Source organism: Plecotus auritus, assembly GCF_963455305.1.
Source record: "Plecotus auritus genome assembly, chromosome: 3".
Taxonomy (NCBI): domain Eukaryota; kingdom Metazoa; phylum Chordata; class Mammalia; order Chiroptera; family Vespertilionidae; genus Plecotus; species Plecotus auritus.
Genome location: NC_137772.1, coordinates 180,840,816 through 180,863,804, shown reverse-complemented (window position 1 = coordinate 180,863,804; position 22,989 = coordinate 180,840,816). Strand labels below are relative to the sequence as shown.

At 42.1% G+C, this 22,989-nt stretch overlaps 1 protein-coding gene across 7 annotated transcripts in view; it reads right to left on the bottom strand.

Annotated features, from left to right (window-relative positions):
• NELL2 (neural EGFL like 2) overlaps positions 1–8,608 on the bottom strand; it is a 331,262-nt gene extending 322,654 nt beyond the window's left edge. For 2 of the 7 annotated variants that reach the window (XM_080662290.1, XM_080662294.1), the window contains exons 1-3: positions 8,358–8,608; positions 7,544–7,629; positions 6,976–7,104 (exon numbers count right to left, since the gene is read on the bottom strand). In XM_080662290.1, coding sequence (XP_080518416.1) covers positions 6,976–7,104; positions 7,544–7,598 — 184 coding nt within the window. In that variant the 5' untranslated portion in view covers positions 7,599–7,629; positions 8,358–8,608. Of the gene's footprint in view, positions 1–6,975; positions 7,105–7,543; positions 7,838–7,881; positions 8,108–8,357 lie in introns of those variants that run through there. The other 5 variants (XM_080662296.1, XM_080662293.1, XM_080662292.1 and 2 more) reach the window with 4 other exon arrangements.
• Between the last annotated feature and the right edge of the window lie 14,381 nt (positions 8,609–22,989).

The following is a 22,989-nucleotide window of genomic DNA, read 5'->3' as shown; positions in this document are numbered from 1 at the left end:
TCTGGTCTAAGTTCTTAACAATTCAAAAGGCCCAAATTTCATCATCTAAATTGGGTATAAATAAGGCTTTGGGTATAATCCCTTCTGAGGCACAATTCCTTTCTATGAAACTCAAGAAACAAGTTATCTTCCCCCAAAATAGAATGGTGGGATAGATATAGGATAAGTTATAGACATTGTCATTTAAAAAGGGAAAAAATAGAAGTTAGAAAAATTAAACACTGGACCGATGCAATTTTGAAAACCAGCCAGGAAAATTGCATTTGGTTTCAAAGTCCAGGAATAATCTTCTGTGATTCTTGCCTCCACCTTCTGGGCTCTTAGCTCTGCTTCTGGATTCTCAGTTCTGCCCTCTGAGTCAATGTTATTTTTTAGTACAGATGATACAAGCTTGAAGTAAAGTACTTAAATCACCCTGTTTCTTGCTTGTAGAATTTTTAGAATCTAACAACCTTTTTTTATTACACCCTCTCATTTCCCCTTTCTGGAAGAGCCAGGAGTGTTTCTGCTGATATAATATTCTCAAGAACTTTGTGGGTCTCCCACGTGTGTCATGGAGATTTACTCCATTAAAAAAGAGCCTCTCTGTCAGAATGACTACCATCAATAAATCAACAAACAAGTGCTGATGAGGATGTGGAGAAAAGCGAACACTCATGCACTGTTGGAGAGAATGCAGATTGGTACAAGCACTGTGGAAAGCAGTATGGGGTTACTTCAAAAATTTAAAAATGGAAATGCCTTATAACCCAGCAATTCCACTTCTGGGAATTTATCCAAAGAAATCCAAAACACCAATCAGAAAGAATATATGCACCCTTATGTTCATTGCAGTGTTATTTACAATAGTCAAGATTTGGAAGCAGCCCAAGTGCCCATCAGTAAATGAGTGGATAAAAAAGCTGTGTTACATTTACCAAATGGAATACTACTCAGCCGTAAGAAAATAAAAAAAGAAGGAAGTCTTACCCTTTACGACAGCATGGATCTGGAGAGCATTATGCTAAGTGAAATAAACCAGTCAGAGAAAGACAAGAGCCATACGATCTCACTAATATGTGGAATCTAATCAACAAAATGAACTAACATGACTCATAGGTAGAGAACAGATGACAACTGTCAGAGGCTGAGGGGAGGGATTGAGCAAAAAAAGAGAGAAAAAAACTCATGGACACAGACAATAGTGTGGTGACTGCCAGGGGAAGTGGGGGTGTGGGGAGAGGTGGAGGAGGGCACAGTGGGGGATAAATGGTGATGGACAGAGACTTGACTTGGGCTGGCGAACATACAATACAGTGTACAAATGATGTGTTGTAGAATTATGCACTTGAAACCTGTATACTTTTGTTAACCAGTGCCATCCCAATAAATTCACTTAAAAGAAAAAAAAAAAGAGGCTCCTCTACAGATAATTCCTGGGTAAATCCATCTCTATTACTGGCTTCTGCTGAGATGTTTGATGTAATCTATGAGCTACAGGTTCAATTTCTTCAAAAAGCCCTGTATATGACTAAATATTGTGACCTTATTTCTGAGGTACTAGCAAAAGGATTTCCACCTACACCATTAGCTTCCTCTCTAGAGCAGGGTCTCCCGACTGTGAGTCTTCTAACTTTTGCATCTTTTCAATCTGGATAGGCTGAGAATTTCTCAAATATCAATTCTGGTTCCTTAACATTTCTTCCCCCAATTTATCTCTTTCCTCACATATTTTACCATGAGCAGAAAAAAAAAAAAAACTTTCAAAACTCTGCATATATATCAGCTCAGCTAAATATCTAAACTCATTGTTTACAAGTTTGCTTTCAACATAACTGCAAGACACTATTCAGTTAAGTTTTCTGCCACTATCTAACAAGGATTCCCTTTCCTGCAATTCCCAATAACATGTTCCGGAGGTCTATCTGAGCCTTCACTGGCAGTGCCTTTAATGTTCATATTTCTAGCAATAGTCTGTTCATGATAATTTAGGTATTCTCTAAGGTGACTTCATTTTTTTCTCTACCATAGTCTTCATTTTCTTCTGAGTCCTCACCAATAGCCATATTTTTCTATTAAGAATCTATTTCACAAAATATAGGCTTTTTCTATCATGCTCTGCAAAATTCTTTTAGCCTATGCCAAATGTCCAAACTCCAAGCCACTTCCACATTTTTAGCTACTATTCTTATAGCTGCCCCCCATTTCCATGTACCAAAACCTTACTGGCTTCCTATTACTACTATAACAAATCATCACAAATTTAGTTGCTTTAATCAATACATACTTATCTCACAGTTCTGGAGATCAGAAGTTTAAAGTGAATCTTACTGGGCTAAAATCAAGGTGCTCAGCAGTGCTGTGTTCCTTCTGGACACTCTAAGAGGAAATCCATCTTCTTGCCTTTTCCATCTTCTCAGATTGCCCACATTCTGTGGCCTATGGCCCACTTTTATCTTCAAAGACAGCAACGGCAGGTGTAGTCATTCTCTCATTGCATCCCTCTTCTAGCTCCTCTTCCAGATTTAAAGGATCTTTGTGATTACCTGGTACCTTCCCAAATATTCCTGGATAGTTGCCTTATCCTAAGGTCAGCTGGTTAGCAACCTTAATCCTATGGGCAACCTTAATTCCACACTGACATGTAACATGACATATTGTCCAGTTTCCAGGATTAGGATGTGAACATATTTGAGGTACCATTATTCTGCCCACCCTAACATATCTCTGTATAATGACAATTTTTTATTACTCTATATAAATATGACCTAGCATGTAACCTGGTCCCTGATTTCTTCATTTGCTTCATTTCATATCACAACCCATATGTTTCCACTACTCTTGATTTCTTCCTTTTTCTCAAATGCACCATGCTAATTCCAGAATTTCTGTTCATGCTCTTTCACTTGCCTTTGTTACTCTTCCTCTCTGAATCTCCACAGTTCCCCTTCTCCAGACTACTCGTATTTATCCTTCAGCTATCAGCTTAAATTACCCTTCTTCAAAGACTGGATCCTGTGACTCCCTACATGGAAATGTAGAGTCCCATTACACCCTTAATTTTACTTCATATCATTTGTCTTAACAGTGATTAAATTATCTGTGTGATTGTTTGTGTAATGACTATTTCAAGCCACTATGAAAACCAAGTTCTCACTTCTTCATTTGTTATATGCCTAACACCTAGAAGAATAGTAATTATAAAACAAAATTTATTTGGATGAATGAACACAACTCCTTTAATCAACATGACAACATCAATTTTTTAATTGAGGATAAAAGCTCAGAGAAATTAAGTAATTTCACCATAGTAAAACAGGAAATGAGATTCCACTTGGGTCAGTCTGGTTTCTGAGCGTATCTCTTAGATATTGTGTTATTTTATTATATTGGGGACAATGAGTATTGTCCCTAAATCCACATAGGCTCACTAACCATTATACTGAAGACAAATATTGTCACTTCACTTTCCTTAATGCAGTTACCTTTGCCAATGGCCCACCACCAAATGCCCAATTTCACTCTTGTTTCCATATATTGGCATAAGAGTTGACTTGTGAACATATTTTTCCTTTGAATGCATATATAATAAAGTATAACTATCAAGTAATAGTGGATTCATATTGCACAACAATTTACAAAAATTATTTATAGTTTCAAAAAGTACTGAATTACAGTCCTAGCCAGTGTGGATAAGTGGTTAGAGCATTGGCCCATGCCCCTAAGAGTCACAGGTTCAATCCCTGGCCCCAGTGGGGGTGCGTATGGAAGGCATCCAATCAATGTGTCTCTCTCACATCAATGTTTCTCTCTCTCTTCTCTCTACCTCCTCTCTCTCTCTCCCCCTCCCTCCCTTCGTTCCACTCTTTCTAAAAATAAATGAAAAAAATATCCTCAGGTGAGAATTAACAAAAAACAAACAACAAAAAGTACTGAATTGCAAGAATCTTAAAAATTGCTAAAGAGAATAATGAAGTAGGCAAAAGGAGAAGCAATATTTAATGAGCAAAAATCACTGGGAAACTACACATTGAAATTATTTTAAAGCTAAGAACAAAAGAAAACAGTTACACCACTGCAGGAAAAATTTGATGGTTCAAATTCTGTTTCACCTATTTAAAACATATCCGCTAACTCAAAGTAACTTATCTGATAGGTTTATTTGAAATCTGAGGACATCGCACAGGTTTTGTAATTTGTTACTATTCTTGCTATGCCATTTTACACACTATACAAAAAGATCTGCAGCACCCACAATTCACTATAAATTGAATCCATAAAATCTTCAGAGTCTGAAAGCTTTTGTCTCTCTAAAATCCACAGAATCCCAGTGAAGCAGTAGGAGGGAGTCAGAACTGATTTCTTAAAAATAGTTTCCACATTCTAATTACAGAAAAAAAGACCTTCCCAAAGTAACTATGGAGCAGGCCAAAGGTCTATCTGCTGTCTATTTCAGAATCTAAATCTCAGAATTAAAAAAAAAAAATCAGTAGAATATAATCAATACATCAGGAATACATGCCTACTGAGAACATGGCAAGCAGCAACTACTTGCTGATTGATTGGCTATATGAAATAAAGTTCATCATTTGGCAGGAAATGAAATTTTATGTCTTCAAATCTCATATACAGTATTTGTTAGGCATTTACTCTAAATCAGAGATTTTCAAATGGTGTGCCACAGAGCACACTGGTGTGCCGCAAAAATTTTTAAACCATACCTAACTTTTTAATCTGGGGCACCCACCTCTTTTCCCATAGATTGTCAAATTAAAAAAAAAATTTTTAAAGACAACAGCCAACACAACAATAGCCATCTGGTGTGACTGAATCAAAATTATACCTACGTTTTTTGTCAGGACAGCAAAAAATATATTTTTGGTGTGGTGCAGAATTTTAGTAATTAGTTTATGGGTGCCATGAAATGAAAATGGTTGAAAATTGCTGCCCTAAATATTGGACTTGGTACCAACAAGGAAACAAAAATAGCCAATTCATCAATGTGCACTGTATATAGTTACTATGAACAATTCAAAGAACATATATTTCATGAGATTTATGTATTTGCAATACAATACTAAACTTGAAGAGCTGGCAATCTAAATAAAAATGAATAGTAAACATTCCTTTAAAAAATGAATCATGATTAATTAAAAAATAAATAAATAAATAAATCATGAAAAGACATTGATCTCTTGAAACTATTTCTTAGAAATTGTCTAATTGTCTAGCATGAGGACATAAAATGCCCAGTCCTGGAGGTTTGTATTTGCAACAGCTCAGACACTCTTCAGAAGAAACTATGAAGAACACTAATATAATTTAAAGGACCTATAAAAAATTTAAGGCACTTAAACACCTCTGGTTAATAGGAGCTTTAGCTTCTGTAAAGCTCCCCAGTTACACAAATAAGCAGTCCTGAAATAACTTTCTATTGTGTTCACAAGAATTGAAAAGCAGAGTTATAAAAAAAAGAAAAGAAAGAAAGGAAGGAAGGAAAAGGAAAAGAAACTTAACCCTAATGACACTTCTATTTCGCTGTGAATTTTTCTAAGAGTTTGGTTTTATTTCCTTTATTAGATTTGGTCATTATTTTTTAAGGATAGAATATATCCCCAATCCAAAAAAAAAAAAAAAAGAAAAAAAGAAAGAAAGAAAGAAAAAGAAAAAAAGACCTTTAAGTAATAAAAATAAGTAAACTATAATTTTATTATAAATATTTGTCACAGAAACATTTAGTGCGCTCACCCTAATAAAAAAAAAAATTCCATCTTTATTTCTTATACAAGTACACTTGTTTTAAATAAATGCAACACATGTCAATTTCCTCCCTCCTCCTTCATCTGTAAGCTTTGGTGTTACTGTCCATGGTGACACTTACTGGCTGTATCAGGCAATAGCACCACTACAGAAACACAGGGTTTTTTATGACTATTTCTTGGTGGCAGATTTGCTGAAGTGTTTTTATTTTGCATATGTAACTCTTTAGTAATTATGAGTTACACTTCTTTTGAAGGCATGGCATCAAAATCACAAAAGAAAAATCTAGGTGGGGTGTGGAAAGGAGAAGACACTTTAGTCAGCCCATCAGGTATGTTACACTGAACTCCATTTCTCCTTTGCCTTCATCTATCCTTCACCATCTGAAACTAATCTTTCTGTATGTGGTTAGCCACCTTTTAGAAACTCTTATTACAGCATCTTTCCACAAATCAAGCAATGTTCAAAAGCTTTAGTAAATCAAAGTTGGAGGCTTGATGCATTGGAATTTGCTTCTGACTATACGACACATTTAAATTCAGTTTAAATGTAGACACTTGTGCCAATGCCTCTTAACTCCAAAAAAAGTTTTAAAATCCTAAGTATACAAGTAAAGGTGATACCGGTATACTTTTGAATTAACACATATTTGAAACATTTTCAAAGTAATTGTTAAGAAATATTATTCCCTGTCTCTTGTCATTGATGAAGAAGGAAAAATCATGATCTTCCAATGAGCAATCTTGTCCCAAATATATTGTTTGTGATGCACAATAGATAAAGCTACTAGGAGGTATGTTTCCAGAAAGCTACCCACATAAAGAAATTCCTCCCAACCAGGCACCATTGTACCTGAAACTTTCAGAGAGCAGTGTCTTACTACGATTAAGCTATCCTCTTTCCTACCTAAATCAATTTTACCCAAATGAGGCATTTGTGTTATAATTCATTGTTCCCCAGACTCTAAAATCTACCATCTGCCATTGGAGTTTCTGTACAGTAATTAAGGCACTATCCATTAGAACTGGCAAGAGTACAAAGTAAGGAGGAGGGGGGGCGGGAGGGGAGAAAAACCAAGCCATTTAAAAAGAGATGGAAGGTGTGTGTATTTCACACTGACCCCTCCACATCTCCGCTCAGATCCTATCACCCACGAGGCGGTACAGAGGAGTGGTGAGGCCACTCCTGGGCTTATCTGAACTAAACCTGCACAAGGATTCAGCAAGCTCTTCATACCTTGAAAGAGAAAGGCTTTCGTCCCATTATGCAGCCCGGGGACCTGGCGCACTCCGGTCGTGGACTCCCCAAGTTCTAACTCTGTTAAGACGTCAATCTGTAGGGAAGGGTCCACACCAAGCCCCCAAACTGGTGGGAGTGGAAGTGGGAGGAGGAAAGAAAGAAAAAGCCCCATCAAAATGCATGCCTCTTCCTCCAGGGCAGCAAAGAACCGCGTCTGGGAAACAACATTGGGAACTGGGGAGAGGCGACTCCCTCCCGGCCACGCGGAGAGCCTTACCTGAGACCAGCAGCCAAGCTTTAAATAGCGGAGCACCCCGTCCCATTTCCCTGACCTACTTTAAACCCCTCTGGGTGCAAAGTTCCCCTAGGGCCCTCAGACCCTGGACTAGGGGTGTGACCTGCCCTTCCGTCTCCAAGACAAGCACAGAAAAAAACCCAAATCCAAAGCCGCCCCCTATGCCAGGCTTCCCACTCCAGACCTACTTTGGGCGGAGGAAAAGCGAGGTGTCTGTCCCCAGTCAAGTGGGGCCATCCCTTCCCCCCGCCCAGCGCTGGGGCCACTCACCTGCTCCGAGACCCAGGATCAAACAGAAGGTTCTCAGTAAGACCCGAGACTCCATGGTGTGGATCTGCTCAGTCCATCGTCTCCCTCTTTAAAAATAAAAATAAAAATTGAAGCAGTCCTTGGAATCAAGCGGGAAAATAGCGTCTGTCTCTCCTGCCGCTGCCTCGGATTTACAGATTAGTAGGATTAGTACGATTTGGTTGCCTAAAAAAGAAAAGGGAGGACCCCCTGGCACGTGAAGAACTTGGACCCTCCAAGCTCACACCATTCCCACACGCAGAGCCCAGGCAGCGGGCCGGCTGGGAGGGGGGCCCAGGAGGAGGGGTGGGGGGACTTGCCCGGAGGCTGCTTTGCGCGGAAATTAGCTCCTGAGCCGGAATAAAGGCAGCAGAAGGCACGCACACGCAGAAGGAGGGAGGCGGCCCCAAAAAAGCCTAGCATGGGGCAGCCCCGCACCCGCCGCCCGTCTTCCCAGCGCCCAAACCTGTTGTAAAGACAGAGACAATGGAGAGAGCACAGAAGACGCGCGGTGGAGAGACAGCTCCTCTGGGGAGGGCGGGGCGGGACCTCGGAGGCGGGGAGAGGAGGAGGAGGGAGGGACCGCCGAGGGCGAGGCCCGGCGCTGTGCGTCCCTCTCCCGCACCCGGCTCCTAGGTTTCCAAGACCCGTCTAGCCAGTCCCAGAGTGTCTGCAGCTCCCACCCTCCTCCGTTACTCCCTGGCTGACCTGGGCAAAGCCAACCTCCTCTCGGGATGGAAAGATCTACATTCAAGGTGCTAAGACAGCTAAGTTGATGGGTGCTCTTTCCTCTTACCCCTTGATTTCAGCGCGTGTCTGGAGAGAAAGGACCAACAGCCACAGCAGGCAAGACTAGAAGGAGACACGCTCGCCCGCCCTTTAAGCAAAGGAAAGAAAAGCCCACGAACGATCTTGCGCGGGGTTCCCGAGCAGCCCCGGGCGCTGCAGAGGACTCCCTCTCAGGGGCGTGCAGAGGAGGGCTGCCACAGCACGCTAGAGGGAGACTGGCGGAGACGGGTAGCAAACCTAGGAAGCCCTGGGAACCCTGGAGGGGAGGATCCATGCAGGGGCGGGGCGCTGGAGAGCTTCCCAGGTGCGGAGAGAGCCAGGAAGAACTTAGCCAGGAACTGCTGGACAGCTCCGGGACCTCGCGCGCCCTTGCCAAACAGCAGGGAGACCAGGGCTCTACTTCTCCAGGACAAGCACCTGGCAGGAGGCAAGGGCAGCAGGGCCAGTGTGTCTGCCCACTAGAAAAGAAATAGATAATATATGATAGATAGATGATAGATGATAGATAGATAGATAGATAGATAGATAGATAGATAGATAGATAGACATAGACATAGACATAGACATAGACATAGACATAGACATAGACATAGACATAGACAGAAAAATATGGATGGACCAGAAAAAAAGAGAGAGAGAGAGAGAGAGAGAGAGAGAGAGAGAGAGAGAGAGAGAGAGAGAGACCTGAACCTGGGAAAAAGAGGAAAGCCCCCCCCCCCGCCACTGTTGAGCATATTCATAAATGCTCTCTACCCATCCTTTCACCATGCATTCCAGAATCATAAGAGTGAGATCATTTAAGATCTAATTCTCAGCAGGCAAAAGCATATTCAAGGTCGATGGCACATAATACTTTCAACATAGCCCTAAAATTTTGAGATAAATTTGAATAACGATATTCAACTCCCATATTGAAAATGTTAAGTTTCAAAGCGATTAAAATGTTAATCTATACAAGTTCAACTGAGTTTCTTAACTTTCCATCCATACAGGTAGATTCTGAGTTCTCCCACAGGATCCTACATAGCTGGTTACCAGAATACCTCGTGGGTAGAGTCTGAGACTCCTGCGGAGCAATATGTACTATATTATACTATAATGAGATGAGCGGCACATTTTTGGCTTTGTCCTTGGAATTTTTAAGGGAAAAAAAAAAGACAGGATCTAGAAGCCTTTCCAAGTTAATTTTTTAACTTTGAGAAATATTCCAATACTTACATGTTAAAGTATTGTTGTATGAATCTTCCTACATTTGCAAAGCTATACAAAATACAATTAGTATAATTGAATTGAATTCATTCAAAGAACATTATTCATCAGGGAATTAAAGATCTTTAGCATTACATCTAAAATATTGAATTGTAATAAGTATCTACAAAAGTTCCATAAAATTCATTTTAAATAATCCCATTACTTAAAACTCTATTGGAAGATAAAATGAGATAGAAAAGTAGGTATACAGATACATACATATTTACATGTAAAAGTTCTTCTAACTTACTTGCACTCTACCAAATCATAGAATCTGGGGTACCCTCCAATTCTCTCTCACATATGACATGCTGAAAGCTGGTGGTTTGTAAGCTTGTCATTAGTACTCCCCCCCACACACACACTTTTGCTCCCTCCAGAAAAGAGTTATTTTGTACCCAAAATTATTCAGTTTAACCTGCTACTATAATTATATGATACTAGTGGCCCAGTGCACAGATTCATGCACATTGAAAGGAAATTAATTAGAAGAAATATCTTAATATCATTATTCGCCCTTTCTCTATAATAGAAGTGTCAACCAAATTCATGATCGATATTGACAGATCAAAACATACACATGCGATTGACACCAGTGAGAGCTTTATAAGTATCGCACATGCATGAGTCAACTTAGCCTTTTATAGATATAGAATAAACTTGCTTAATTAGAACTGATTTAGCTAAACTTTTTCCAGCCCAGTGAAGCACCCCAACTTCCCTTTCAGATAATTGTCAGCAACACAGCAGGAAATGTCAACACGAAGCAGATTATTATTGTAGATCACGCAGGGAGAACAAAGGGTAAAATGTTTACATGCAGCAGTGTTTGAGTATATCCTGGGCAGTGAGAAAACCTGAAGTCATTTTCAAGGTCCACCATTTCTTACTTCTTTTCAGTCGGGTCAAGTTTCTAAGCTTTCTAAATCTCCATTTTCCAGCTAATGAAAAGAAAATAGGATTGCACCAGGTCTCCTATCTACCTACTCTAGGACTTCTGTGAGGATCAAATGAGATGAGGCATGGGAAATCGCTTCACAGACATTTGGTTGAAGTGTGAAATGTTTCCACCTGGCTATAAAGCAAGTCATGTTCCTGAGCTGAAGAAACTTCAAGGAGGCGAGTCGTTGCTAGGGAGAGGAAGCTGGGCGTTGCTACGTGATGTCATTATCCAGTGCCCACAGCCACCATTTCTGCATTTGGGCCACATTTGGTGCCATGGGGTCTTGGCAGTGTCAACTGTGATTTGGTGGGGTGTCGCTCCAGGGTGGTGGTGGGGCCTGTGTCCCGCTTGGGGAAAGCTGAGTGTTGCTTTGTCGGTGCCAGGTCCGCGCTGCTGTTTCTCTGTAAATGCCAAGTGTGCATCACAGCAACTCCTGCGTTGAGCATCTGCTTTATAGCCTGGTGGTCAGTGTACATCATAGCAACCATTCAAACAGTGGGAGGGACACTTAGCATATTAGCTTTTTATATATATAGATACGGAAACCATTAAAATATGAGTACATAGAAAGTTGTTTCTATAAAAGTAAAAAGCAAAACTTTGGAAAACCATAATACAGGTTAATCATTGTATTAGTTAGGTCAGAGGTTCTCCAGCTTGGGCGGGGGGGGGGGGGGGGGTTCAACCTTAGAGCTATTGATATTTTAAAGTTGGATAGTTCTTTATTAGGACTGTCTTGTGCTATATAGGATGATTAATGGCACCCCTGGTATCTACCTACTAAATGCCAGTATTTTTAGTATTGGGAGGTTGCCAGCTGGGGGGGGGGGGGGAGAGGGAGGTACCATGGGAAGTTGGCCAGCTGCGGGAGGTTGGCTGGATGCGGGAGGTTGGCTGTCGGAGTGCACTGACCACCAGGGGGTAGCTTCTGTGTTGAGCTTCTGCCCCCTGGTAGTCAGTGCACATCATAGTGACTGGTCAACCGGTCGTTCTGGTCGTTTGGTCGTGACGGTTGCTTAGGCTTTTATTTATATAGATAGTTTTGTAGTTGTGGAGTCTAAAATAGATCTCACTGGGCTAAAAATCACAGTGTTGGCAAGCTTGTGTTTCTTCTGGAGGCTGCAGGGAAGAATCCTTTTCCTTGTAATTTTTAGCTTCTAAGTGCTGCTCCTATACCTTGGCTCTTAGCCTTCCTATATTCCTCTATCTTCATGGGCGGGACACATTCTTATCTTATTAAACTGCTCTCAACTTCTCTCTGCCTCCCTCTTCCACATTTGAGAACCTCTGTGACTAGACTGGACATACCCAGGGAATCCAGGATAATCTCCCTATTTTAAGGTCACCTCACTAGCAATCTTAATTGCATTTGCAACCTTAAATCTCTTTTGCCAGTTAAAATAACATTCACAAATTGTGTGGATTAGGACAGTGGTCGGCAAACTGCGGCTCACGAGCCACATGCGGCTTGCGAGCCGCGGTTTGCCACTCTGTTGACTAATGAGTTTGCCAACCACTGGGATAAGGGCTTAATCACAAGGAACAGCAACAGCCCGTAATTATTGGAATCGCGAGTCTCATGGACATTTTTTTTTGGCGGGGGGGGGGGGGCAGGGGGCAGGGAGAGGAGGAAGACATTATTATTCCCACCACAATGATTGAAAGCAAAAATTTTCACATTGTCTAAAAGAAGTTCGAGTGTATGTTGATTTTACACATAAGACAATCACTACGTGAAGGGATGCAATAAAGGTACCAATATGGTTGTAAAGTTTCTGTATTTCAGTTGAAGTGGTGGTAACATATATGGGCTTTGAGTAGATAGTGAAAAGTTAAGTATTTTATTGTCTTCCCTAGAACACCATTTTTATTTTATTTTTGTAGCTAGAGAAATTTAAATTTATTTTATTTTTATTCCATTATTTTGGGTGACATTGGTTCACAAATCCATACAGGTTTCCAATGTACAACTCAATAAAGCATCATCTGCACACTGCATCATGTGCCCCTTGCCCCAAGCAAAGCCTTTTTCCATCCTCATTTCCCACTCCCCTTTGCCTACCCCCACCTACCCCCAGCCCCATTTCCCCCTGGCTATCACCACACTGTTTGTGTGTTTGTGTGTGTGTGTGTGTTTGTGTGTGTATATGCTTAATCTCTTCACCTTTTTTCATCCAGCTCCTAACCCCTCTCCCCTCTGACAGCTGTCAGTTTTAGAACACTAATTTAAAAGTTTTATAAAAAGATATAGTTAAAAGATGTATAGATAAAATGAAATACTATCGGCCAGGCCTAGGGACCCCACCCATGCATGAATTCGTGCACTGGGCCTCTAGTAAGATAATAAATTTGTGTTGTTTTAATCCACTAAATTTGTAATGATTTGCTCAATATTTATATGAAAATAGTATAATTACTAACTACATAATAAAAATGTCATTCAAAATGGTAGACTCTATGATCCTGTCAAGCTCCCCTTCTACCATAAATGCATATCAAAGCTAAATAAAATGTTCAAGAATTTTTTATTCATATATGAGTTTTGAATTTAAAAAAAGAAAGAAAATCCTCAGGTGCTAAGGGGATAAAGAGCTAGTTGGAGATTGGTGAAGAAAGGAGTGGCTGATGCAATGATTGGGAGAGGGTGGAACATAGGGACACTAAGACAATAGGGTAGGATTTTAACGTCCACACAAGAGCTAGAAACAATGAGTTATGGCCAAAGCCAGAAGATGTGAAGATATTACTGATTCCTCTAATAAAAAGAGGAATCTTTGAAGAATTATACTACCCAAAATAAGAAACTTTAAAATTGTTGCACATTGGCCTAAAAAGTGACAAAAATGCTTGCCAGCTACATGTGACCATAGCTGGGAAACACATATAATAAATGTCAAATCCCAAGCCTTGCTACGTGCCACTTGCAGATATAAGGTCCAAAATTATACTCCTCACTAGTATAGAAATTCTAAAATTAGAAAGCATAAAATCCCCAGAGTCTCCTAAAGAAGCAAATATGAAAGTCCTATTCAGGGACTGTCCACAATCTCTGAAATAAAAGGAAATTTTCTGATGAGAATAAGAATACAATAAAATAATCTATATATATAAAAGCTTAAGGAACCAAAGACTGGTCGACTGGTTGCTATGACATGCACTGACCACCAGGGGGCAGATGCTCAACACAGGAGCTGCCCCCAGGTGGTCAGTGTGCTCCCACAACAGGAGTGCCGCTGAGCTGACCAACACGTCCCAGCAGCCCTCCAGCCCAGGGGCAACCACTCACTCCCTCAGTAGCCCTGCAAGTCTAATCTCCGGAAAACGGGCCAGGCACCGATGGACCAGCACTGCTGGCATGATCCCGAAAGCGCCACTGGCCTCCTGGAAGTCAGCCTCAGGCACCGCAGCTGCTTCCCCTCCCTAGATGCTATGCAAGGAAGAACCAATATAAAAATGGCTGCCAGGTGGCTCCCAACAACCTGCGTGAACATCAGCAGGAAGGATCCAGATCCCAGGTGGGCAAGGGCGTCCCACTGCCTGCCTGGAGGGCTGATTGCATCCCTGCCCCCACTCCATCCCCTTCTGGATGGGCGCCAGAGGCAGGGCTCATGGCTGGTGAGCGAGCACCACTGTGGCGGAGTGAGCCTCTCCTGATCAGGACTGACTCGGTGGGAGCCTGCAGCAGGTGAAGTGGGCTGGGATAAGCGGGAGCAGCAGGCAGGAGCAGCAGCCAGCATGGGACTGCTGGTTTCGGCCCAATCCCCAGAGGCCATGCTGAAAGACCCCATCCATGCACAAATTTGTGCACCAGGCCTCCAGTAATGATAAATTGCATTAAATAAAATAACATGAAAGACAGGAACACACAGAGAAAATGAGTATTGGTATGAATTCTCATGAACTCAGAATCATAATTTTATTAATCAAAAAATGTGGTTAAAAGTATAAAATATATTTAAATGATCAGAGCTATTTTAGAGGAATAGAAAATAACAGTATTGTTGAGAAAAGATTAAGCAGATTACCAAAGAAAGCAAATAGAACTTCTAAAAATAAAAATGTATTGAAAAACAATACTGACAAAACTTATTGCTATAATAAGCAGAAGATAAAATGGAGCTAAAAATTAGTGAACAAAAATATCTGAGAATATTATGGAAAATTTGGCAAGAATAATTTAAAAATGGAAAACATGCACAAAATATAAATATTAAAATTAGAAGACCCAACACACATTACTTATAGATATGGAATAAAAGACTAGAGAGAATGGAAGCATACACTATTATAGGAAGTATTTAAACAAATAAGACCTAAAAGCTTTCAAAAATTAAAGAATGACATTATTTTCTAATTCTTACTAAGATAGAATAAGTATATTCCACCCTCTCCCACTGAATACTATTAAACCTGACAGATGAATGGACTATTGTAAATTAACGAGTAGCAGGCAAACAGAGAAAGAAGACTAGAGTTTGAAGTATCACTATATTAGCAGTGAGTACTTCTAAGAAATAGACCATGACCCAAGGGTATGTTTTATTGAGTTTAGAGAGAAAGGAAGGGGGAGAGAGAGGAACATCCATGTATGTGAGAAACATCGATCAGTTGCTTCCCATACACACCCAACTAGAGATTGAGCCTGCAACCTAGGTATGTGACCTGATCAGGAATCTAACTGGCAACCTTTTGGTGCACGGGATGATGCTCCAACCAACTGAGCTACACTGGTCAGGGCTCCATGTCCTTTTTTTAAAAAAAAAAAAAAAAAACACGTGTTTTTATTTATTTCCTAAAGGAAGGGATATATATAGAAACATCAATGATGAGAGAGTATCCTCAATTGGCTGCCTCTTTCAAGGGGTCAGACCTGTAACTCAGACATGTGCCCTGACTGAGAATCGAACCATGACTTCCTGTTTCATGGGTCAACACTCAATCACTGAGCCACACTGATCAAGTTCCATGTCCTTTCTTATGATATTGAAGTTCTCACTAAGTTCATCTACTCTACTCCTAAGTTCATTGAGCATACTTCTAACCCAGGGGTGGACAAACTTTTTGACTCGAGGGCCGCAATGGGTTCTTAAACTGGACCGGAGGGCCGGAACAAAAGCATGGATGGGGTGTTTGTGTAAACTAATATAAATTCAAAGTAAAGGAGCAGAGGGGAGAGCAAGAGAACCAGATAGAACAGCCGGATCCGGCCCGTGGGCCATAGTTTGCCCAAGGCTGTTCTAACCCGTATTTTGAACTCTGCATCTAATAGATGGCTTGTCTCATTTTGTTTAGTTGTTTTCCTGGAGTTTTGTTCTGTTCTTTGGGACACATTTATTTGTCTCCTCATTTTGACTGCCTCCCTGCATTTATTTCTATGAATTAGGTAGAGCTGCTACATTTCCCAGGCTGGGTAGAGTGGCCTAATGTAGTAGGTGCTCTGTAGGCACAGCCTCACTGATCACCTGAGCTGGGCACTTCTGGTGCACCCCCTGCGTGAGCTGTGTACACACTCCTATTGTACTTGAATCTCGATTGCTGTTGGCAATTCAGTGGGAGGGATTTACTCCCAGGCTTATTGGCTGCAAGGACCAGCTGCAAGCACTGTGGAGGGTCAGCTGGGCAGGGGCTGAACCCACAGAGCTAGACTTACTTTAGCAGAGCTCTGGTGCTGCTGAGTCCAACCCTTGAGCATGTCCCTTGTGGAGGAGGTAGGGTAGTGCTTCCACATGGTCTGATGCTTTCCACTGGATGTGCTGGCTCTAGAGCAGCTGTGGGCAAACTACGGCCCGCGGGCCGGATCCGGCTGTTCTATCCGGTTCTCTTGCTCTCCCCTCTGCTCCTTTACTTTGAATTTATATTAGTTCACACAAACACTCCATCCATGCTTTTGTTCCGGCCCTCCGGTCCAGTTTAAGAACCCATTGTGGCCCTCGAGTCAAAAAGTTTGCCCACCCCTGCCTAGAGCCTCCCCAAAGGTGGAAGCCAAGATCAGCATCCCCTATACCCTGCCCGAGGCCACCCAGCATGAGCTACAAAGCAATCTGCAGATGGCTGCTACTTGTGCTGGGCCTATTGGTGTCCAGGTGAGGCCAAGCTGCAAACCAAGGCAGGTTGCTGCTTGTGCCAGGCCTGGGGACTCTTGGTGAGAGGTATGGGGCATGCCAAGGCCAGATGCTACTTGTTTGAGAGATTTTAGGAAAGGTCAAATCATGAATCAAGATAGGCTGTTTGTATGGCAAAAGCCACTGAAAACAGTTTGGGTTGGGCCTGTAAGTGGGTGAGGCAGGGTCGCAGGGAACCAACAGAGCAGGGGGAACAGTGTTAGCCAGGTTGATGGAGACTCAGATATGATGTTTGATTGCTAGATCTGAGGGGCAAGGGCCCAGAAAAAGAACAATGGCCTCTGCCATCACTTCTCTCTGGGAGAAAGCTACTCCTCCAGCTCTTGGCCTCATGCCAGACTACTCAGTTTCTTTCTGTATGTCCCTCGTAAGTAGGAGAAGAAAATTTACCTAACAAAGGTGACTTTCCTTCCAAGGCACACTCATCTTCACTTGTTGACAATAGAAGGTAAAAGAGATGCCCGTTTGGGACATGGGAGTAGGATAGGTTACAATCATCATTCTTTATAGCCTCCATACACTTTGAGCTACTCACAAAACTCAACTGAAACTCTCTAAGAAAGTAAGAGAAGTGTTGCTTCAAACACAGTTCTAAAGGCAACATGGCAAAAAGAAGCAAGCGTGGAACTTGGTCAGGAGCTCTGGGTCAGGGCTCTGTCCCACCTCTTTCCTGAGCCCGAGACAACCACCCTGCACCTGTTATCAGACTAGCATCACAATAAAAGTCTATCACAGGGCCAAGGCTCAAGTCCTCTTCAAAAAGTGCCATGCAGTATACAAATGCTAGTTCTTCCTGTTGCTATCACATTCATAAATGCTACATCAGGGTTGGCCTGTTTCTGTCATTCTCCTTGTGATGTAGTTAGCTTAATGCAAAATAATGGTAATTGAAACCATTCCATAGGAAGAGGCAAGGGAAAGAGAACTGAAAATGTGAATATAGGAACTAACTAGCAGTGATATACCTAAAACTAATATAATGTTTTATGTCAATTATACCTCAACAACAACAAAACATAATAGCATTGTTAGTGAGCCTTATTGGTTAATATATATATAGTGTTCTGAGCACAGGACTGACTTCCTGGATTATCAAATGTTATCAGGCTCCAAACACCATGAGTCATGGGTTTAAAAACTTATCCCACTGTGCAGCCTTATTTTTAACGGCCAATAGACAAGCAGAATGAGCACTGGCTGCTTTTGTCAAGAGCTGCAGTACTTGGTGTTCATCTGAACAGAATGAAGTGTTCACGTGGACCCAGCCCATCTGCCAGCTTCTGGCCTTGCTTAAGGTTTTCTATTATAATACAGAGCTTTGTCTAACATTAAGAGTCAAAATAACCCTCCCCAGAAAAGCTAAAGGCCAGGATATTCTCAGCAATATCCAGAAACCAGGTTTACTTGTATTCGATATCTCCCTTCATCCTATAAACTTCAGAAATGGTAAATACAGAAGTCATTAAAAATTCCATTTTCAAAGGAAGATTTTTATTTGATTCTGCCTCTGCTATCATCAAAAATAATTTTCTTTTTCTAAGGCTACACATAGCCCACACCTGAAAGAGAATTTATTATGGTCAGGCCTTGAGACACAATAATTCAAATTCTTTCCTGACTCATCACACAAATCTTGCTAGTACTTAGCTACTGACATTAGAATCTTCGTTTTGATGGACATGTAGTTTCTAGACAAAAAGTCCAGACCAGGTTTCCCAAATGTGTGGCTCGATAACAAGGATTTCATGTTTGTGTCTTAGAGGCTAGTAGGGACCCAGATTCAATGTGAGCTGGGCCAGAGTGTCTCTTCACACATATCATCAAATCCTCTGATAGGAAGATTAACTCAAATCTGCCATCCAACTAGGGCCAGCCTCTACCTCCAGTTTTACTGTCTTAGCCAAAGGCTGCAACTGAGAATACAAACAGAAAGATAGAGGTGCTGAGTGAGCAGGTAAATCAATGTGTGAGTGGTGCAGGGGGTGCTCAGGTCATCTTTATTCTTTCCCTGTGAGGACTGACTCTCAACATTCACAGTGCTAAGTAATGGACTTGGGAGTCTGGCCATGGTACATAATCACATAGTAGGAAAGCTTACAAAGCTCTTAGTTTGAATACCAGCACACAGATAAGTCAAGTAATTTGTTCAAAATCACACAAGTAATTAATTTAGAGCTGGCACTTAAGCCTCGTTCTCCTGATTTATTCATTTACTCAAAAGATATTTGTGAGAACAATGAGAAGATGGCGGCACAGGTAAACACCTGTACTCAATGACATCAAAATTATACCTAAAATGACATCAAAATTACAACTAAAACACAGAACCACCATCATCCAGAACTGCCGGAAAGCTGGCTGAATGGAAGTCCTACAACTAGAGATGTAAAGAAGAAAGCACACTGAGACTGGTAGGAGGTGTGGAGGCGTGGAACTGGCTGATCTGACACCCACATGTGCCACTTTTTTAATTGAGAGGGAGATTGTCTCTGCGGAGGCCGCTGGGAGGAGCAAGGGGTCTCAGTGACACCCACACCAGACCCCTAGCCCAAGGTCCCAGAGCTGGGAAAAGAAGTCCCTGTAACTACGGGCTGTAAAAACCAGTGCGGATTGGAGCTCAGTGACACAGAGGTTGCTGAAGACCCAGCTGTTCCTCTTAAAAGGCCAGCACCATGAACTGAACTTACAATGCCCTGCTTCCTCTGAGGTCCAGCACCAGGGTGAGGCTCTATGGGACACATTTGTCTGGCATCAGGACAGGAGCTTGGGGGTGGCTTTCTCTCAGATGGAGGTACTTGCAGGGATCATTTTTCCTGTGCTGGGACCTCCCAGGTCTGTTGCAGGGCTGACTGGCAGCCATTTCTGTTTGCTCTGCCCTGGTGATTCCCTAAGACCCCACCTCATCCAATTTACAACCCCACCCAAGCTGCATATGAATGGCCTGTCCTTGAAAATTTCAAACAGGCTGCAGCTGGGTCAGAGAGCCCCAAACCTATCAATAAAAGGCCCAAGACCCAGCACCAGCACCAGCCTGCCTTGCTTCATAGCTGGGCCTCTTCTGGGCACTTCCAAACCCACTACAAAGAGGAGAAATCTGCAGATCTCTCTGTAGCTACTGCTGGGTGGCCCCAGGCAGTGGCTGACTTTGCATCTCCCTAGAGACCCAAGAGCCAGTGTACCCAGTTGTCAATGTCAGACCATACCAGATTACAACTGCACACATCCATAAGTGACACACTCAAGGGGCAGATTCAGTGAGTACCAAAGCCCCATTGAAACAAGTCCTGCTCCATAGGGGTGGCTTCTGCATAGCAGCTCTCCCACTGTAGTTGCATCTGGTCCTCACAGCAAAGTGGCCTGGAGGTCAATTCCTCCCAGTGACACCAATAGCAATCAAGCCTCAACTACAACAAGACTGTGCTCACAGCCCACAAAGGGGTGCACCTAGAGTTCCCAGCTCAGGTGACTGGGGAGACTGAGCCACTGGGCCCTATAGAACATCTACTACACAAGGCCACTCTACCAACTCAAGGAGACATAGCAGCTCTACCCAATACATTGAAACAAACACAGGGGAGCAGCCAAAATTCAGAGACAAAAAAACATGTCACAAATGAGAGAAATAAAAGAAAGCAAACTACTGGATATAGATTTAAAAACCACAGTTATAAGGTTACACAAGAATCTTCTAGAAACCTCCAAGGGACTTAATGAAACTTTCAAGGATCTTAGTGAGAATGCCAAACACATGGAAAAGGACCAGTCAGAAATTAAGCATACACTGTCTGAAATAAAGAATAATATATAGGGATTCAACAGCAGAGTAGAGGATTCTGAGAATCAAATCAATGATTTGAAATATGAGGAAGCAAAAAACATCCAACCAGAAGAGCAAAAAGAAAAAAAAAATCCACAAATATGAAGAGAGTAAGGAGCCGCTGGGACAACTTCAAGTATACCAACATTCATATTATGGGGGTGCCAGAAGAAGAGAGAGAGCAAGATATTGAAAACCTATTTGAAGAAATAATGACAGAAAACTTCCCCTACCTGGTGAAAGAAATAGACTTACAAGTTCAGGAAGCACAGAGTCCCAAACAAGAGGAACCCAAAGAGGGCCACACCAATACACATCATAATTAAAATGCCAAGGGCAAAAGACAGAGAGGGAATCTTAAGAGCAGCAAGAGAAAAGCAGTTAGTTACCTACAAGGGAATGCCCAACGACTGTCAGCTGGTTTCTCATCAGGCAAGGGAGTAGCAAGAAATATTCAAAGGGATGAATATCAAGGACCTACAACGAAGATTGCCCTACCCAGCAAAGCTATCATTTAGAATTGAAGGTCAGATAAAGAGCTTCATAGACAAGAAAAAGCTAAAGGAGTTCATCACCACCAAACCAGCATTATATGAAATGTTGAAGGGTATTCTTTAAGAAGAGGAAGGGTATTCTTTAAAAAAAAAAAAAGATAAAAAATATGAACAACAAAATGGCAACAAATACATACTTACCAACAATTGAATCTAAAAATCAAAATAAATGAATAAGAAATCTAATAAACAGAATAAACTGGTGAATAAAATAGAATCAAAGGCATGGAAATGGAACAGACTGATGATTCTCAGGGAGAAGAGGGGTGGGAGGCAGAGATTAAACAAAGATCTTATATGCATACTAGAGGCCCAGTGTACAGATTCATGCACTGGTGGGGTCTCTCAGCCTGGCCTTCACCCTCTCGCAATCTGGGACCCCTTGGGGGACGTCGGACTGCTGGTTTCGGCCCAATCCCTGCAGGTCAGGGATTGGCCTAAAACCGGTAGTCTGACATACCCTGAGGGATGTAGTAGTGCACGACACAGGATGGCTGGGGAGGAGCCCGAGCCCTAGCCCAGGCCGGGAGCCACTTCTGCTCATCCCAGCCCCACTGTGCCTGCCGCAGCAGCTTGGTAGCGCTGCCACAGAGACAAGAAAGGCTCGTGCCACCGCAGCTGCACTCGCCAGCCGTGACCCCGGCGTCTGGCACCCTTTGGTCAGCTGAGCAGCGCTCCCACTGTGAGAGCGCACTTACCACCAGGGGGCAGCTCCTGCATTGAGCATCTGTCCCCTGGTGGTCAGTGTGCATCATAGCAACTGGTTGACCAGTCAAACAGTCAAACAGTCGCTTAGGCTTTTATATATAGAGATATATATTACCTATGGACACAAACAGTAGGATGGCGAAGGCCTGGGGTGGGGCAGGAACTCGGTAGAGGGAGGCAAAGCGGGGGGAAGAGGGACATCTGTAATACTCTCAACAATAAAGTTTTAAATTATCACAATTTAAAAAAAAGATACTTGTGAATGTCCAGCCATGTGATGAGCGCCATGCTCCATGCCTCAGCTCAGCAAATCTCAAACTGAGGCCTGGGCACCACTTTATGAAGAGTCAGAGACTAATCTAAAAATAGAACTGCTACCTCTAGATCTTCCAAGAAAATGATGCACCGTCTCCCATGGACTTTACATGACGTGTTATGTAGGCCCCCACCTACACCACTCTCCCACTCACACCGCTCCAGTACTTCTTGGGTGTTCCCTGAACATCCAAACATGCTCCTTCCTCTGGAACTTTGGATATCCCACTTTTCCTGTCTAGAACGCTCTTCTCACACATAGCTGCTTTACTTCTTTCAAATGTCACCAGATTCTTGGTGGGGTCCCCAAATGACCCTATTTAAAATTGGAGGGGCCCCCCCATATACATACACAACATTTCCTATCTCCTTTCTTTGCTATATTTATTATATATTTCCTTATTTCTTAGTATGTCTCCCCACTCCAGGAGGTAAACTCCATTTTTCACATGTTTTATTCACTTCTTTTTTCTTCTTTTTTTTTTAATGGTATCTTTGTTTTTTCTTTCTTTCTTTTTAAATCCTCACCTAAGGATACGTTTTTATTGAGTAGAGACAGAGAGGAAGGCAGAGGAGAGAGAAACATCGAGGTGAGAGAGAAACATTAATCGCCTGCCTCACACACACACCCCGACTATTGATCGAACCCACAATCTGGGTGTGTGCCCCGACTGTGAATCAAACTTGAGACCCTTCAGTACACAGGACAATACTCCAACCAGTTAAGCCACACTGACAAGGACTTCATTTCTTTATTCTTAATATTTACAACAGTGCCTGGCACATTGTAGGTGTCAGTATTTATTCAATACAAGAATAATGTATAAAAATGCATCTAGTAAGTGTCTGGCAATAGTAAGTGATCAATAAATGGTAGCTATTATATCTTAGAATTTACTAGAGTGAAACTATGAAGCTATTGATCAAGA